We start from the raw sequence: 19,761 nt of genomic DNA on the forward strand, positions 1-19,761 counted from the left end.
ATAATTCTGTTTCTGCTTAAGGCCAGAAAGTGTGTTACCTGCACTGAATGAGCCTTCCAGCACATCAGGAAAGTTAACCTGGTTTTAGGACCAGAGACAAGTGGATAGACAGATTGTAATGCACATGGGTGTCCACATACACATATGTTCTGTCCAGGGTGACCACATGTCCACCTTTTCCAAGACATATCTTACATTTCAATCTACTGTCCAACAGGAATCTCAAAATATCCTCCATTTTGAGCATGACTGAGAAACATGAATTTATATTTATATAATGTTTTTTGCTTTTATTTTGTAATGTCCTACATTTTTCTTGACTTTTCTACATTTTGTGGTGCCTTGTCCTCCTTTGCGGTTAGGACATTTGATCACCCTGCTTCTTCCTCTCTCAAACACATCCACAGACATGCATACACCCTTCCCTTTTTTCTTGCATTGTACAGTATGATTAGGGATGCCATATCCCGCCTGTAGGCGGGGCAATCCCGCTTTGGGCGGTGCCATCCCAGTCCCGCTCCGGTTTGGCGCCAAGACTGGGACGGCACCACCCGCGGCCACCTCCGCCCCCGTGTCCACCGTGAGGTCCTCCAAGGCCTCGCTGAGGCCTGGGAGCGCTCTCCGCGGTCAGAGCTCCGGCCGCGGAGACGCTCCCTCCCAGGCAACAGCGAGGCCTTGGAGGCGGCTCCGCAATCGCGGGGTCCTCCAAGGCCTCTGCGAGGCTGGGGAGGAGGAAGAGGCCGTTTGGCACCGCGGCGATCACCACGATGCCAAGCGGCCCCTGCGCCCTTTCCCGGCCTGGGAGCAGGCCTAGGCTTCCTCCCAAGCCGGGAGGAGGAGGAGGCCGCTTGGCACCGCGGCGATTGCCGTGATGCCAAGCGGCCCCCGCGCCCCTTCTTGGCCTGAGAGGAGGCCGAGGCTTCCTCCCAAGCCGGGAGGAGGAGGAGGAGGACAAGGTTTTAAAATGTAGAACCTTTTTTTAAAATTTCCTGGCCAGGAATTTTTTTTTAAGTCCTACATTTTCAAACCTTGTCCTACATTTGTCCCAGTTTGGAGGTCCTCAGGTATGGCAACCCTAAGTATGATGTACACCTTACTCTTCTCTCCTTCATCATACAATACATGCTGAACAACTGAATGAAGTTAGCATCCAGATTATGCAACACACCTGATGATATCAAATATTAACCTTAGGAAAAAAGAATAAATTCCTTCAGCCAGTGGGAGCTCTCAAAATGCAGAAACCAAACTGGTGCTGTGAGAAGAATCTGAGGGACAATGTTGGCTTTAAAAGCTTGGGTAGCTGGCAGATAGATAGAAATTTCCCAGCCTTACTAACAAAAAGTGAACCATTGCTCCTGTTTCATTTTTCCTCTGTCTTTTGAATTTGGTTGGTGGTTGATGTGTGCCTTTAAGGTGTTTCCAACTAATGGCAATCCTAAAATGAACTTATCACAGGGTTTTCTTGGCAACACTTGTTCAGAGGAAGTTTACCTTTGCCTTCCTCTGAGGTTGAGAGAATGTGACTTGCCCAAGGTCACCCAGTGGATTTACATGACTTTGCAAGGATTTGAACCTGTGTCACTGTATCAACTGGCTACGTGTTCCAATATGGAACACTGGAGGAAAGACAGACTTTGCAACGTTTTTCTTCCCTTGAATCCTGCAATCAATACCTAAAATGTCCTTGAAGGAAACGGTGAGGCTTGTCTGAACATTTCCTTTGTTAAATTTAAATGTCAGTATTATATCCATAATATGGAACAGACCTGAATATTTATTGCTTGTGCTGCACGCAGTTATGTAATATGGATGATATATTAGCATTGTGTCAGGTCAGGTTTTAACATACTCTTTTCATTTAACAAATGTAGAGCTGTAAGAATCCCTGGAAGTATCCTTTCTGCTCCCTTGCTTCATGCCAAACACAAAGATCTGATCAAGCTTCTATTAATGATTATTGCTTAATTATGTTTTCCTGCATCTGTTTCCTGCCTCCCATCACTCATGGCACAAGAGGGTCCTCACTTGAACAATTCAAAATAACTACCAACATTAGCCCCACTCCTTTTGGGGCAACCCCCCCCCCCCCCCCAGTGATGAGAGGTCTAGATAACACTGAAGGGTCTGTTTTGCTCCCTTATAAAACCCTGGCTTTTTCTAGAACCCTTCCCCTGGGAGATGGAAAATCCCACAAGTGTACAGAGCAGGCAAGATACAAATGAGGATGGAAAGAGGAGTTTAAAAAAAGAAAGACTTTATTGTTGTAAGAAGGTGAAATATCATACATTTTGGAGTAGTCCCTCTAAGCACTTAAAAAGTCACAGTTACATTTAAAATATCTTTGGTGTTTTTATGCCAGATTATGTTTAACATCTTTGGAACGAACAACCAGTTAAGGAAGCACAGCTGTCAGTTTTCAAGACTTGAGCAGGACTGTTTGTCTCCATGCACACTGCAGAAATAATCCACAAAGGCCCCATTCCCACTGGGCGATAAAGCGACAAATCTTGCTGCGAGTCAGACTCGGAGCGAGTTCTTGAGTCGTATTCGAATCATGTCCATTATTCCTATTACAAAAGGGAGCAAACGGACTCGGTTTTTCTTGACCCATGTTCTTGTTCCCATTCATATTTCTCTGTTGTATTTTGACGTGAACTTTTATGTTCCCCATTCACATTGCCTGTCTGGAACTGGATTTTCCATTTTTAAGCTATCAATCAAGCACTTAGGCAATTAGATGTCGCAGTGATGTCAGTTGCTTCAATGCATTTTGACACAGGCTATTTTTGTTCCCCATTCCCATTTGCATCTTTCAAACCTGTTTTTCTGGGGTTTTTTCCTGTGGTCAATGGATTGCTGAAATGTCTGAACGCTTAGGTGGCTAGGCGTCATTGTGATTGCCACTAGATGCTGAAGCACTGAGGTGCTTTGGCACTCAGCAAAAACAGAAAAAATGAAAAGAAGAAATAATAGTTATAAAAAGGGTGTTCAATGGGTCTCCGCACACATCGATCTATGTGGAGCGGGGGTGGGGGTGGGGTGGCATTATGCACTTACCGTGTTTGGAGGCCAATGGAGCAATTTGTTATGATCGGACACCTGATAGAGCGCCTAGACGATCGAAAGCTTAATTTTAAAAAAAACTGTCTATACACGCAATTGCCTTGCCCTGCTTCCAGCTCCACCGAGGGAAAGGCTACGCGAATGGGGGGAAATGGCGCCGGGAATGCAGGAAAGAGAACAAAGCTGGTGACACCCCCGGACAGCTCCTTGAACATTGCTTCTCCCCTCTTAAAATACCGATTTGGACACCCGTTGTTCCCATTAGTTTGCCCCGGATCCGACACGGTAGCTGCAAAAAAAAAAAAAACCCACTGGAAAAGTGCAGTCAGGATAACCTGGGTTATCCACCACTGATTCAGGTTTTCGCTGGAGAAATTGATCAAAGTAGGATCGAATGCAAATTCAAATGGGAACGATTTTCCTTAAACAAGGATTGAACACGAGTTCAAATGGGAATGATGTCCCTATAATCCGATTCTTGATTCGCTTTATAGCCCAGTGGGAATGGGGCCAAAGTTTAAACTGCCAGGGCTCAAGGCTAAGGAATCCTGGGAATGGTAGTTTATTATGGCACCAGAGCTCACACACTGCATTGCATATGCAATAAATAATACACCAGAAAAAAGCATTTAAAGTCCTGGCAGAACTATCACCCTGGCAGAAGGTTAATGCCACTTCCTATGGCTCTTCTTGGTCTGGTTGGAAATAAACCCAATCCTACCATTATCCAAAATGTATATAGATTTTAAGTTCCAATTTCTGGAAGGCTTGAACACCCATTGTTTCTATGTGTTGTTCCTGTCTTGATTTCAGAATAGGTATTTGAATGCTACAGTTAAGTACAAGGTTAGGCATGAGACTAAAACACCAGGGTTTTTGTTTCTTCTGTATCCACAGAACTCTTTTCCAGCACCATAGTTCAATGTTCTTCCTATTAGCTTTCTTCACTGTCCAAACATATAAATTAGAAATACGATGGCATAGACAATCCTGACGTGAGTATTCAGTGGTCCTGCCTGCTGCTAATATTCCTTCCACGCCCACCTGATGCTCTCTAGCCTTCTGCTGAATTACTATATGAAAGAAGAAGGAACTGGCAAAACCATCTCTGAGTATTCCTTGCCTACGAAAGCCCTATGAAATTAATGGGGCACTGGAAGTAGGCAGATGACTTGAAGACACATATATACACATATGCACATCTCACTGCAGGACTTCTCAATGTTTTCCTGGGAAAACATATGCTTAAATTTGATTATTTATTTCTCTGATTGATATTTCACCTTTCCTCATTAGGGCAAAATCTCAAAGCAGTTTGCAAATCTGAAACAAATGCAATATAGATAAAAACCTACAAAAGGCTAGTGTTAAAATGTAACAAAAACCGTAACGTTAGAAACAATGTAATACATCTATTATAATTTATAAGGAAAAAAAAACTTCTGTTAAAAAACAGTAAAGACCCATTCTTAGGGCCAATCAGTTCCCAAAGGTTTGTGAGACTAAAAGTGTATTTGCTTGCCCAAACAAGAACAATAAGGGAGGAGCCAAGGGGCCTTCCCAAAGAAGTCTGTGAACTACTTAAAGAATTTCTTAATAGTGTCTAAGCTTCAAAACACACTGCAAAAATAATCCAGTTTGAGAGTGCTTTAACTGCCCTAGCAGTTAAACTGGAAACTGTAGTCTTCTGAAACATTTAACCTTGTCTGTCAGGATTCCCTAGCACTGAGCCAGAGCAGTTAAAGTGGTCTCAAAGTGATTGTTTCTGCAGTGTGTTTTGGACCTAAAATATACAACCTGTAAATGCAGCACTATTATTGTCTTAATCAGATCAGATGACAAGCTCAAAAAGGACAAAGCATTTCATGGACTAAAACATAGCTGGGTGAAGTGTGGTCCTGGGGCCATAAGTAAATGTGTGTGTGTGCATGTGTGTGAGCACCTTGAAGTCACCTGTTGACTTATGGTGACTCCTGGAATTTCATATATTGTATATACTCATGTATAAGTCTAGAAATTTTAGTCAGAAAATTTACTCCCAAAACCTGGATCAACTTATCCAGAGGTCAAGGTAAGCCCTGTACTTTAACGCTTATTAAAAAAAGGGAACCATCCCCTGGTGAAAGGCAAGATCATATTCTGTCCTGGAAGCACTGACCCTCTTCTGTTCTCTCATCCATCCAGTCATTAGAGTGAACACAGTTATGTCTGCTGGAATTTTACAAGTTCTTTAGCATTGTTTTGCTTTGCTTCATCCTTTAGATCTTTTGTTACGTGCCCTTAAGTTTTACCCTTGACATACACGGGTCATATCCCAATCCATAATTTTGGCCCCAAAACATACCCTCGACTTATACATGAGGTAAACCTATAGTCAAATATATATAGTAACCTTCTTAGGCAAATACTCAGAGGTGGCTTAGACAGTTCCTTCCTCTGAAACATGGCCTACAGCACCTGGTATTTGTTGGCAGGCTACCATATAAGTACTAACTGGAGCTGACCCTGCTTAGCAGAGAGGAACTGGTACTTTCAGGGTCTTTAGGCCTTACACATAAATTTCCAAGGCAGGCTTCTTGGCAACACTGGTTGTGTAGTAAGATTTCAGCCAAGTCAGACCTGGAGAGAGTATTTTCCTTTGACAAAGATAAGTCCACAGAAGAAGAAAGATAAGTCCCAGAAGAAAAACATAAAGTCCACAGAAGAAGAAAGATAAAACCCACCAAGAAGAGAGAGCAAGGTATTTAAGAAGGACTATTGAGAAAAAGGAGGTCAGTTTCATGTTTTTGTGTTTATAACCAGTAAAATCTTTGAAAACTTAAGAAATTTGTGGACTAGTCTTTTGTTCTGGCTGTGTTCTTGAGAGCCAGAGGCCTTACTACACCCAAAGTCCATAGCATCCCTTATCACTAGATGATACTGGGTGCAGCCCAGTAACACCTGAAATAGAGGGAAGCAAGTTGTTGCCTTACAAAAACATGTGGCGAATCTATGGGTAATGTCTGAAAATGTGGTTGTTTGCATGTCATAAACTGATAGCAGCTGCTGAGGAACTCTAAAAAGTGAACATGAGATTCTCTCTGTATATATATAAAACCTAATGGGTGAGAGGGTATAAAGAGAGATGAGCCTCTGTATCTATGTGTGTAACAAGGTGTATAAAGTAAAGCACAATACACAAATATCAGTAAATAAATTTCAGAGAAAATGCAGTATTGGGCCTTTCACAGTACATAATTGTAGTACCACATTCCACTTTAACTGCCATGGCAACATCCTGTGGAATCCTAAAACTTCCAGTTTAGGAAGGAGTATTTAGACTTCTCAACCAGGAGAGATCTAGGGTCTCGCCAAACTACAGGCTCCAAAAATCCATACGATGCAGCCATTGTTGTTGTTATTGTTATTTCTTACTCTTCTCTCCCCACTGATTGAGGTAGGGAACAACAACAATTAATGAATGAACCACATAAGTTCTTTTACCAGAAACAGGAGGATGTCCTCTTTCAACTAAGGCTTGGCTACTTGCATTTAAATTTTGGCTCAGGGGTTTTACCTTTAAGTGAGGTACAGGCCTGGTTAATCTCCTGGCTTCAGATAGTTGGATCAGTAGATGAACTAAACTCGCTGTTCATAAAGCTGCCTCCATTGGTCTTTCAGAATCCCTGGTTATAAACTTAGGCCATGAGATGGCACTAAAATCGACAGAGACTCTGGGACATTGCTTTCTGCAATCCTAGGACCAATTCTATTTCTCCTAGTGCCCTACACATTTATTATGCAGGATCTTTTTGTCAGCCTTCTTACCTAAAAAATTTGACTGTCCCAAGGTACCGCATCTTGTTCTCCAAGGCGAGATGCAACGTATTGCCCTCAAACCTTCTTTTTGGATGGTTTGCTGGCTTTTGTATATGGAACATGACTACATTTTTGTTTCATTTTTATTTCATTGTTATAGCACAATTGTGTGACTGCAGGACAATAGATCGCTATAGCGCTATGCTTCCATTATCTTCCAATAGCGTGATTGTTGTGGAATTTGAAGGCAATGGAAACATAATGGATTATTGTGGAATTGAAAGATAATGGATTGTTGTGGAACTGTTGTGGAGTCTCCTAAAACAGCAATTGTGGTTGAGTCCTTCCAGGAATGATAACGCTTGGCTGCAAAGTATCCAGCATTTGGGAGTAAGCTACACAGTACACTGGACACATGGAGAGCACAAAGGAGACTTTGCGCTTGTAAGAGTCTTCACATTTAAGGATGTTTCACTGATAACATATGGGGGAAAGTAATTTGCCCTCCACCTTGAAAGTCCTTGCAAGTATGCAAAACAAAAAGCACTGCCTGCCAAAGTTCACCACCCTCCCACAAACTCAGTTCTGGGGTTACTGTTTGCTTGAGCAACATTCAAAAAGTTATTCCTTCTTGCCAAGGATGCTCACATCAGAGGAGCCCTCCCATGTCAGCACCCAGACTGACCAGATGTCCTCCTTCTCCAAGACATGCCCTACATTTCGACTTTCTGTCTGGAAGGAATTCCAAAATGTCCTTCATTTTGAGCATGACTAAGAAGCCCATTGGGAATAATAATAATAATAATAATAATAATAATAATAATAATAATTTATTTATATTTCCCGCCTCTCCCAAGGATCAAGGCGGAGTTACATCAATAAAACAATACAATAATACAGATACAATTGATAAAACACTAATACTGAATTTACCACATTCCTATTAGTCTCTAAAAACAGTTCATCAGTAGCCAGTAATCATAGTCGAGGGTAGAACATCATTATAAGCTTTTATATGGAGTCTGATGGATAAGCCCGCCGAAAGAGATCCGTTTTGAGTGCCTCCTTAAAGGCCTCTAAGGTATTGATGAGACGGATCTCTTCCGGTAGGCTATTCCATAATTTTGGAACTGCAGCTGTAAACGCCTTATGGGAAGTTGTTGTTAACCTAGTATTAGATGTTCCAATAAGTACTTCCCTGATGTTCTGAGAATGCAGGGCGGATTGTGTAGGGAGAGGTGTTCCTGCAAGTAACTCAGGCCTGAGCCATGTAGGGCTTTAAAGGTGATGACCAACATTTTGTATTGCACCCAGAAGGTAATTGGCTGCCAGTGAAGAGATTTCGATATTACTGTTATATGGTCAGACCTAGATGTGCCGGTGACCAATCTGGCTGCCACATTTTGGACCAATTGAAGCTTCCGAACTTGGTACAAGGGTAGCCCCAAGTAGAGCGCATTACTTAAGTCTAAACGAGAGATTACCAGTGCAAGTACCACTGCTTCAAGATCCTTTCGGTCCAGGTAGGGAAGCAGTTGGTGTGTCAACCGAAGCTGATCCCAAGCACTCCTGGCAGTTGCACCTATTTGAGATGACAACTGCAGAGACAGATCCTGGAGTACTCCCAAACTGCGAACTTCATCCTTTAGGGGAAGTGTGACCCCGTCCAGGACTGGTTGACAAATCTCTATCCCCGGACTTAAGGAACTCACACCCAGAGCTCAGGCTGCATTTGCTGCTCAGAGGGAAAAAGCACAGCAAAGGTGTTAGGCAGTGGGCTGCTTGAGGATGCAACACAAGTGTTGAAAGGAGTTTCCCTTTTAATTTCACAATAGACAAATGAAAGGAATAATTAGACTGAGTCAAGGGTTTATTCCTAGTAAAGTGCAGTTGTAAGCATTTGTCTGTAAGCATATTGCAAGCCAAAAGGGCATTTTAAAGAAGATAAATCATCAGAAAAATACAACTGGGTACTCAATTAATAAATAATAAATAATGGCGAGTCAGTGTAGTGTAGTGGTTTGAGTGTTGGATTATGACTATGGAGACCAGGGTTCACTTCCCTGCTCAGCCATGGAAACCCTCTGGGTAAGCTTGGGCAAGTCACACTCTCTCAGCCTCAGGAGACGGCAATGACAAACTTCCTCAGAACAAACCTTGCCAAGAAACCCCCATGATAGGTTCGTCTTAGGGTCACCATAAGTCAGAAAGGACTTGGAGGCACACAACGAGACATATTAAAATAGAGCATATGTAAATAAATCATATGAAATGAATGTATAGTTATAGCAGGGTGACCAGATGTCCTCCTTTTCCAGGGCAAACCCTCCATTTCAACCTTCTGTCCAGGAGGAATTCCAAAATGCCCTCCACTTTGGGCAGGACCAAGAAGCATGAATGTACAATTATATCAGTGCTTTTAGTTTCTATTTGCTCAGGTCCTCCATTTTTCTTGAATGCCCTCCATTTGGCAGTGCCGGGTCCTCCTTTGCGGTGAGAATACCTGGTACCCTGAGGTTGGCTATTCCTGGTTCCCTGAGGGAGGAAGAGGAGGATGAAGGGGGCTTCAAGGTAAGTGACTGGAAAGAGGCAGAGTGAACAAATGTCCTTTAACCGCAAAGGAGGACAAAGCACCATCAAAATGGAGGACATTCAAGAAAAAAAGGAGCATGTGACCAAATATACAGCTCAAAACACACACTCCTCGAAATGTCAATTCCTGCTTCTTAGTCCTCCTTCTGGACAGAAAGGCTGAAATGTAGTATGCGTCCGGGAAAAGGAGGACCATGTCTGGTCACCCATTCCTGGGTCCCTGAGGGAGGAAGAGGAGGAGAGGATGAAGGGGGTTCAAGGGAGGTGACTGGCAAGAGGCAGGGTGACCAGATGTCCTCTAACTGCAAAGGAGGACCTGGCACGGCCAAATGGAGGACATTAAGAAAAATTAAGGAAATTAAGAAAAATTAAGAAAAAGTGATCAAATGTAAAGCTAAAAATACTCTTAGAAATGGAACTCCATGCTTCTTAGCCATGCTCAAAAGGAAAGGCGTTTTGGACATCCTCCTGGGCAGGAAGGCTGAAATGTAGGACATCATGCCCAGGAAAAGGAGGACCCAGTCTGGTCACCCTGAGATGGCGGGAGAGGGTTGTCTATCCCGGGTGCCTGAGGGAGGAAGAGGACAGGCAAGTCACACTCTCTCAGCCTCCTCAGGGGAAGGCAATGGCAAACCTCCTCTGAACAAATCTTGCCAAGAAAAGCCTTAGGGTGGCCATAAGTCAGAAAGAACTTGAAGAAGGCACACAGCGACAACAACACAACTTGGAATTGAACCAAGCAGCTGGACCAGTCCTTCATCTGATTTCCCCTCCCTTTCTTACCCGTATATATTTTATGTATTTTCCTCATGGATAAAGAACCTAAAAAGAATTAATTTTATCTATCCAAAGATGACTTTTTATAGTGCTTCACTTCCCTGAAGATGTATGTACCTGTATTTTGGAAAGGACTGGAAGCCACACAACAAGGAATGCTTCTTAAGGCCTGCTCCAAAGGGAAGGTTTTTTGGAATCCCTCCCAGACAGGAAGGCTGAAAAGGAGGACAGGTCCAGGGAAAGGAGGACTGGCCGAGAGATTGTGTAGCACCTTTGAGATTCACTTGTCCTCCAGTGCAACTTTGTGATCAACTTCTGCTAGACATTGACCATAGAATTGTGCTGGAGGAGCTACAAATGCCTAGAGGAGTGTTCTCTCTAGGAATTTCTAAAGGTCCTCCAGTGCCACGTATGGTTAAAATTGACCACAGAGTTGTGCTGGAGGATCTAGATATTCCTAGAGAGAACATATTAATAAAATTCGTGAATAATCAAAGCCGCATGAGTCATAAAGCCGCAAATGTGGAGGGACGTGTGTGTGTGTGTGTGTGTGTGTGTATATATATATATATATATGCCCTTGGTATGTGGAGGATGTCAATTCAAATTACAAATCCTTTGTGTGTGGAAATGCTTTTTTCCTGTTTGGTTTGTAACATTTTTGCCTGAAGAAGAAGGAGGAGGAGGAGGAGGAGGAGGAGCCGTGGAGCTCTGAAAGCTTGCCACAAGGATATGGTGCATTTTCGGCTGGCTAATAAGAGGCCTCCCTGTTTGGTAGAATGTTGCTTGCATTTGCTAAATGGCCAAGAGAGCTCTCCCTGCATGTTTACCAAATCCAAACAAAAATCCATCAGTGACACCATTCTTGGCCAACTGAAACGCACAAGATACATGTTACAAGCTTTCGAAGCTCCACAGGCTTCTTCATCAGACAAGCTGTTACAAACCAAACAGGAGGTGGGGGAAAATGACAGCTGAAGATAGTTTTGTGTGTTTTGGGGGGGGCTATGTGGCCATGTTCTAGAAGGGTTTATTCCTGACCTTTCGCCAGCATCTGTGGCTGGCATCTCTTCCATGCCAGCCTTACTCTGAAGATGCCAGCGAAACGTCAGGAATAACTCTTCTAGAACATGGCCACATAGCCCCCCTAAAACACAAAAAACTGTGGATGCTGGCCATGAAAGCCTTCGACTTCACAAGTGAAGATGCAAGTCCAGCCTGCATGTTGTTTCAGTCCTTAGTGAAGATGGTCTTCTGATGGGGAGGAGATCTTTTGCAGGCAGCTCTTCCTCCTCCTTCTGGCCAAGTGGCAACAGGGAGATTTTCAGAGTCTAGGAAATTTAAAGTCTATTTGCATCTCAAGAGATGCAACTTTTGCAACGCCTTCCGTCTCCAATTTTGCAATCCAATATGTCTCTAGTTTTGCAACCCAATATATCTCCCTCTTCTGCAGTCCAAGGAGACATACATGGATTGCCAAAGAGGGATCTCTGTTGAGATGCAAATAGACTTTTACATTCCCTCGACTTTGAAAAACTCCCTACAAGACGCATGGAGGAGGAGGAGGGGGGGGGGGAAGCTGGCTGCGCAAAAGAGACCCTCCCCAGTCTACCAACCATCTTAACTGAGGCCAGAAACACCAAAAGGCAGGCACCTGGCCATCCTCTCCGAGGGCGCTTTCCTCCTGTTTGCTCTGGGACACATTCTTGCCTGGGGATGATGAAGAAGAAGAAGAAGAAGCCAGTGGAGCTCCGGAAGCTTGCAGCCGTCTAATGGTGCCTTTCTGTTGGCCAGTCAACCGCTGGGTGGATCTTCTGGTTTGCCTTTGTGAAAGGGTCCCCCCAATGGCCAGCCTAGTCTCCCTGGCCCTGAGGGAGGGAGGGGGAGGGAGGGAGGGAGGTGGGTTCAAGGGAGGCGCCTAGTCCAGGGGAGGGAGGCTTTTGGGCGCCCTTCTTCCTCTCCTTCTCCTGCTCCTGCTGCTCAGAGGGAGAGGGAGAGGGAGGTCTGGGAGCATGCCCTGCTGCTGGGGCTGCTGCTGGCCCAGCCTAGTGGCCGCCCTGAGCTCGGTGCTGGTGGCCCTGGGGCTGCTGCACCTCCGCTGGAGCAGCCGCCGCCCCATCCCTTACGGCAAGCACGGCCAGGAGCCCCAGTCCCCGGAGCCCCAGCCCCCGGAGCAGCACCTGTCCGCCCGCCGCGCCTGGTTCCTGCAGGAGCTGCCCGCCTTCCTGGTGCCGGCGCTGCTCCTGGCCGCCCGCAGCCCCCCGCGCCTGGCGCCCCTCGGATGCAGGATGCTGGCCGGCATGTTCTGCACCCACTACTTCTACAGGTAAGCTATCATCATCATCACCATCATCCTCCTCAGGGGAAGGGGCTGCAGCCTCCAGCCTCCCCACAGCCCTGGCTTTGCCTCTCTTGCAGCACCTTTGAGGCTCCCTGGGAGGAAGAAGTTGGCAGCCTGAGCTCCTTCCTCAGCTGCATTTCCTAAAACGACTTAAAGTAGACTTGAGTCTCGGAAAGCTCCTGCTACCAACTTCTTCCTTTCAGGGAGTCTCACAAGTGCTGCAAGATCTCTCCACATACTGACACTATACTGTTACAACCCGGTTTTTGCTAGAATTTAAAGATATAGCTGTGTTAGTTTGTAGAAGCAGTATGTAAAGAGGTCTTGTAGCACCTTTGAGATGGACTGAAAGAAAGAAGTTGGCAGCATGAATTTTCCTAGACTTCAGGGCCCATACAGACAGCCCTAAGGACTGGAGTATGGCTTTGGCGCAGCTTCCAGACTCTTAAGACACATGCATCATTTAAGCAGCATACCTCCCAAAGTGACCCAAAGCAGCTTCATTCTGGCAGTCTGTATGGGGGCACTGTCTTCTTCCTCAGGTGTTTTTGTGTGTCCCTCTCTGTGTGTTTAGAAATCCAAAGGTATAGCCGTTTGTGTGTAGATACAGTTCATAGAGAGAGATCTTGTAGCACCTTTAAGACCTAAAGCTCTTCCACACTGTGGAAATAAATCATCCTGATACCACTTTTAGGATATCACTTGTGATGCCACTGAAAGACATAGCCGTGTTAGTCTGTGGAATCAGTCTGTAGAGAGATCTTGTGGCACCTTTGAGACTCACTGAATGAAAGAAGTTGGCAGCAGGAGCTTTTCTAGATTCAAGTCTACTTCCAAATGCATCTGAGAAAGCAGACTTGTCTCTAACCGAACGCTCCTGCTGACAGCTTCTTTCTCAAAGGTGTTACAAGATCACTATGTCTATGAGTTCAAAGATATATAGCCATGTTAGTCTGTGGAATCAGTCTGTGGAGAGAAATCTTGTAGCACCTTTGAGGCTCACTGAAAGAAAGGTCTTGGCAGCAGAGCTTTCCTAGACTTCAGTCTCCTTCCTCAGGTGCATTTGGTAGAAAAACTAAGTAGACTGAAGTCTAGGAAAGCTCCTGCTGCCAAGACCTTTCTTTCAGTGAGCCTCAAAGGTGCTACAAGATTTCTCTACAAGCCGATTCTGCAGACTAACACAGCTGTATCTTTGAACTTGTTTACGTCATGATCTTGTGACATCTTTGAGACTCACTGAAAGGAAGAAGTTGGCAGCAGGAGCTTTCCTAGACTCCAGTCCACTTCTTCAGATGCTTGTGTGCGTGTAGAAATCAAAAGATATAGCCCTGTTAGTCTGTAGACTCAGGATGTTATCAGACAAGGGAAATAGGAAGTATAATCCAATGGCAATCCGCATGCAATCATGGGGTTTAACCTTATTGCGTGATAGAATACCACACACAATTTCGGGCAATGGGAAGTCAGTCCGAACGCAATCATGGGGTTTCACATTATTGCGTGAGAGGTGATCACATGGAATTTTGGGCAATGGCAAACTATTTTGGGGCAATGGGAAGTCAGTTCAAATGCAATTCGAATTGACATAAATTTGCTGAACTAGCGAATTCACGTGAATGCGTTCTGGCCCCACTTCCTTTTCATTCAAAATTAAGAGAAATTTCTCCCGTGTGACAAACTCCTCAGTCTGTAGAGAGAGGTCTTTTAGCACCTTTAAGACCTACAGCTCTTCCACTCTGTGGAAGTAAAGCATCTTGATACCACCTTTAGGGTACCACTTTTGATACCATTCAAAGACATAGCTGTTAGTCTGTAGAATCAGTTTGTAGAGAAGTCTTGTAGCATCTTTGAGACTCACTGAAAGAAAGAAGTTGGTGGCATGAACTTTCCTAGACTCAAGTCTACTTCCAAATGAAATTGAGGAAGCAGACTTGAGTCTACACAAAAGCTCCTTCTTCAGATGCTTTTGATATCAGGTTTTTTTCCTTTTGATGCTAGTTTTCTTTCTTTCTTTTGGTACCAGGTATTTTTTTCATGGCTCCATCACCATCCTGTGGAATCCTAGGATTTGTAGTTTGGTGAAGTATTCAGCCTGGTCTGTCAGAGAGGCCTAGTCTGGTGCCTCACCAAACTACAAATCCCAGGATTCTGGAGGATACAGTCATGGCAGTCAAAGTGGTGTCAAATAGCTTTATGTTCTGCAGTGGGATATGACCTGACTGAAAGAAAGAAGTTGGCTGTGTGAGCTTTCCTAGGCTTAAGTCTACTTCCTCAGGTGTGTTGTGTGTGTATGTGTTGTGTTTCCGACTTATGGGGACCCTCTTGTGGTGTTTTTTTGGCAAGGTTTGTTAAGAGGGGGGAGTTGCCTTTGCCTTGCTTTCTCTGAGGCTGAGAAAGCGTGACTTGCCCAAGGTTACTCAGTGGATTTCCTTGACGAAGATTTGAACTCTGCTCTCCAGAGTCCTAGTCTAACGCTCAAACCACAAAGCCACACTGGCTGCTGGCTGTTTAATCCAAGAAGGTGGTGATGACTGTGAATGCATCTACCTTTGTGTGTGTGTGTTGTGTGCCTCCAAGTCATTTCTGACTTAAAGCAAACCTATCATGGTGGGATATTCTTGGCAAGTTTCTTCAAAGGGAGTTTGCCCTTGCCTTCCTTCTTCTGAGGCTGAGAGTGTGTGACTTGCCCAAGGTCACCAAGTGGGGTTTTCATGGCCAAGCCAGGATTTGAACCCTATTCTCCAGAGTCCTAGTCTAATACTTAAAACCACTACAGCACTCTGGTTGATTTAATAGTCTGTGAAGGTGGTGAATGCTTCTGCTTTTTTGTGTGCCTTCAGGTTGTTTCCGACTGACAGCAATCCTATCATGGGTTTTTCTTGGCAATTTTATTCAGGGGGGCTTGCCTTTGCCTTCCTTCCTCTGAGGCTTAGAGAGTGTGACTTGCACAAGGTCACCTAGTGGGATTCAGTGGCTGAGTGGGGATTCGAACCCTGCTCTCCAGAGTCCCAACAAACTGCTACACCACGCTGGCTGGTTAAATAGCCCAGTGGTAGTGCTGAATGCCTCTACCGTTATGTGTGTGTTGTGTGCTTGGGGCCATAAGAAAGGGGTTGGTCAAGTCGTTCTTGACTCTTGGCGATCTTGTCATGGGGTTTTCTTGGCAAGGTTTGTTCAGAGGAGGTTTGCCCTTGCCTTATTCTGAGGCTGAGAGAGTGTGACTTGCCCAAGGCTCCCCAGGAGGTTTAGGCTTGGATCTATTGGGAGATTAGGTGAGGTAGCACTGCGCAGCCAGATGGTCCAAAATGCACTGCAGAAATAATCCAGTTTGAGACCACTTTAACTGCCCTGGCTTAGTGCTAGGAAATCCTGGGAACTGTAGTTTATTAAGGCAAAACAGCTATCTGACAGAAGGCTAAATGTCTCACAAAACTACAGTTCCCAGGATTTCCTAGCATTTAGCCAGGGCAGTTAAAGCAGTCTCAAACTGAATTATATCTGCAGTGTGTGTCGGACCAGATTTTGATTACAGTACTTGAAATCTGTGGGTTTTAGTCTCAAGCTGGTGTTCTCCGATAACATCTGATGCATAGCTCCTCCAAAGTAAATTGATACTGAGTTCTTTGGGACTTAAGCTGGCTAGGATTGTAGCTATAAATATGCTTACATGGTTGGCATTTGCACTGCAGAATGCCACAACACACTACAGTTCCCAGAATTGCATGGCATCGAGCCATGGCAATTAAAGTGGTATCAAACTGGTTTATTTCTGCAGTGTGGATGCAGTCACAGTCTTGTCCCACTGAAATCAAGCAATCTCCATGGAAGTGCATGACTGGTCAAGTAAGATACCAAGAAGCAGCCAACATCACACTCTATGCTACTTTCAAAAGAGACAAACTATTGTGTTCCTGGAGCCTATCAGATAACTCCTCTGAAGTAAGACAATTGAGTTCAGTGGGACTTATTCTCATGTAGAAATGAATGCATTGGGTTGCACCTGAACTGACCTCAGAAACAGAGCCCTGTTAATCTGGAATAACAGAATGCAAAGGGATCTTGGAGCATCTGAGTAAGTAGACAACACACTGCAGAAATACTCAATTCAGTTTGAGACTGCTTTAACTGCCCTGGCTCAATGCTAGGGAATTCTGGGAACTATAGTTTTGTGAGACATTTAGCCTTCCCAGTCAGAGAGGTCAGGTGGTGCCACAATAAACTACAATTTCCAGGATTCCCTAGCACTGAGCCAGGGCAGTTAAAGCGGTCTCAAACTGGATTATTTCCACAGTGTGTTTTGGACCCAAGTCTACAAAAGCTGATGCTACAACTTCTTTTGCACAGTTAGTCTCAAAGGTGCTACAAGATTAGCCCTGCTTACTGACCCTGTTAGGCTGCCTTCTAAGGAAACATGCTTGGGACCTGCCTGCAACTTTTACTGGATGGAGGCAAGAGTGAAATGTTTGGGATTTCCAACCCCTAATTGCTTATCAGTCTGTATATAACCCCCGTTTTTTACACAGATGCAGGCCAACCAGATATCCTCCTTTTCCAGGACACATCCTCCATTTCAGCTACTGTCCAGGGGGAATCTCAAAATGTCCTCCTTTTTTAGCATTACAAGAAGCATGAATTTGCATTTATATGAGTGCTTTTAGGTTTTATTTTGTCATGTCTTACAATTTTATTGAATGTCCTACATTTTACGGTGCCTTGTCCTATTATGTGGTTATGACATCTGATCACCCTGCACAGATGGAGTGGATTTTAAAACCTCGGGAAGAGCTCGGTTTGATAATTGCCATGATTATAAATATCATTTTCTTTCCATATTTTTTCCTTTCCAGCTTCAAGATGCCTTGTTTACTAATCTCTTATTCTGTTTCACCAAAAAATTACAATATATGATGGAGTATAAACATAAATAAGTAAAAAATATATGAATGCTGTCAGATTTCTTCATGAATTGTAGCAGATTTCCTAGACAGTTTTCTCATAGTCTGTAGTTTTATAATCTTGGGGCCAAATTACACATTACATGCACAAAGGATTCCTCCCAGCATGTTTCTCTTTCATTTAAAATAATCACAATGGACTGTAGATGTCCTCAGTGCAGCTTTATTGGCAGAAAAGGATTCTTCTGAGATATTTTCCAGATCTAATATTTCGCCCAAAGTCTCTTTAGTCCAATGAAGGCACATGTACCTTTGCATGTCTGTGTGTGTTTGAGAGAGAGAGATGGGGGAACTGTGGGGCAATTTAAGTTTCCTAAGGCTTTAGCCTTTGGTAAGGAAACAAAAATATTGAAATATCAAAAATGTCAATGCCAGACCTGTTAGGGTCTATCTTTAAATCAGCAGAGTAGAAGAAATATGTCCTTGTCCAACTATACTTCCCCAAGAACTGAGACTGTCTAAAAAACAACACAAGTAGCTTGAAGTTAAAGCAAAAGTTTACTAATGGCTTTAATCTATATTTACATAGAAGCTAAATCCTAATCTAGCTAGTGAATAGTGGAGGTACAAAACTAATATTTATCTCACCATCTCTCAAAGAAAGTTGAGAGAGGAGGAAGATGGAAAAATATCAGCAGTTGAAAATCTTTAGAGAGAATGCCTCAGCCCCAAAGGGAAAGTGATCTAAATCACATGGTTAGTTTGAATGAGAGAGAGGGAGGGGAGGTTGCGTGCAGGAAATCCCTGTCTATCTAAAGAGGGGGAAAGAGAATGCAAAAATCTTCCAACAGGAATTCACTGAATTCAGTAGTACTATGTTTAAATGGATTATTCAGGCATACATATACAGTGGCCCCTCCACTTTCAATGAGTTAAGGGGTGAAAGACCCCTGTGAATGTGGGAAAGTTGCAGATAACTGCAAATAAACTATTATTTTTATCTGAGAGATTGCCTCTCTAGGAATTCCACAAGTCCTCCAGTGCAACTTTATGATCAACATTTGCTAGACGTTGATCACAGAATCATGCTGGAAGACCTACAAATGCCTAGAGAAGTGTTTTCTCTAGGAACCTCCAGGTTCTCCAGCACAACTCAATAGTCAACTTCTGGCAAAGTTGCACTGGAAGACATAGAGATTCCTAAAGAGAACATGTTAATCAAAATTGCAAATAATCAAAGCCATAAATGTGGAGGGCCAACTGTAGTCAGGTATATCTGCACAACTATGTGTATCTGTTTCATACTACTTTAATTGTCATTTCTTCATCCTACAATTCCTGGGACTTGTAGTTTGGAGAGATTCTTAGTAGACACCAACATTACCTGAGAAGAGAGGGTGGTGGTGGTTGTTATGTGCCTTTAAGTTGACTCTGACTTAATGGCGATAAACCTATTATTGGATTTTCCTGAGATGATTTGTTCAAAGGAGGTTTTCCATTGCCTTCCTCTAAGGCAGAGACATAGAGAGTGAGTGAATTACCCAAGGTCATCCAGTGGGTTTCCATGGCTGGGTGGGGGTTCAACCCCTGGTCTCCCAGAATCCTAGTCCAACACTTAAATCCCTATGACCATTCTGGCTGAAATGATTTCATCAGTTTAATTCTGTACTGTAGACAAGTACCTAGGTTATCTTGGGGAATGTAATTCTTCGGAGTAGATTAGAGCAGTGGTTCTTCTCAGCCTTTAGCCCACTAGACGTTTGGGACTTCATCTCCTAGAATCCTTGACAATTGTCCATGTGCAGGAAGAAGCTTCTGGGTGCTGAAGTCCAAACCATCTGGGAGACCAAATCATAGAATTATAGAGTTGGAAGAAACCTCAAGGGCCTTCCAGTCCAACTCCCTGCCATGCAAGAACACTGAATTAAAGCACCCTTGACAGATGGCCATCCAGCCTCTGTCTAAAAATACAGGGAGAGGCGGGATATAAATACATAAATATTATTAAATCTAAAAACCTCCAAAGAAGGAGATTCCACCACACTCTGAGGGAGTGTCCTCCACTGTCAAACAGCTCTTACTGTCACGGCATTCTTCCTAATGTTGAGCTGGAATCTCTATTCCTCTAGTTTGCATCCATTGTTCCATGTCCTATTCTCTGGAGCAGCAGAAAACAAGCTTGTTCCCTTCTCAATATGACACCCCTTCAAATGCTTAAACAGGGCTCTCATATCGCCTCTTAACCATCTCTTCTCCAGGATAAACATATCCAGCTCCCTAAGACTCTCCTAA

General features: G+C 43.9%; 1 protein-coding gene across 1 annotated transcript in view; it reads left to right on the forward strand.

Moving 5' to 3' along the window:
- Positions 1–12,236: 12,236 nt before the first annotated feature.
- LOC149310802 (3-oxo-5-alpha-steroid 4-dehydrogenase 2-like) overlaps positions 12,237–19,761 on the forward strand; it is a 39,872-nt gene continuing 32,347 nt past the window's right edge. Inside the window, exon 1 of the mRNA XM_089528388.1 lies at positions 12,237–12,559. Within this exon, the coding sequence (XP_089384514.1) occupies positions 12,246–12,559 (314 nt within the window). The 5' untranslated portion in view covers positions 12,237–12,245. The remainder of the gene's footprint in view (positions 12,560–19,761) is intronic.

This window comes from Sceloporus occidentalis, unplaced genomic scaffold (genome assembly GCF_023333645.1).
Source record: "Sceloporus occidentalis isolate IW3139 unplaced genomic scaffold, rSceOcc1.0.p SCAF_6, whole genome shotgun sequence".
Taxonomy (NCBI): Eukaryota; Metazoa; Chordata; class Lepidosauria; order Squamata; family Phrynosomatidae; genus Sceloporus; species Sceloporus occidentalis.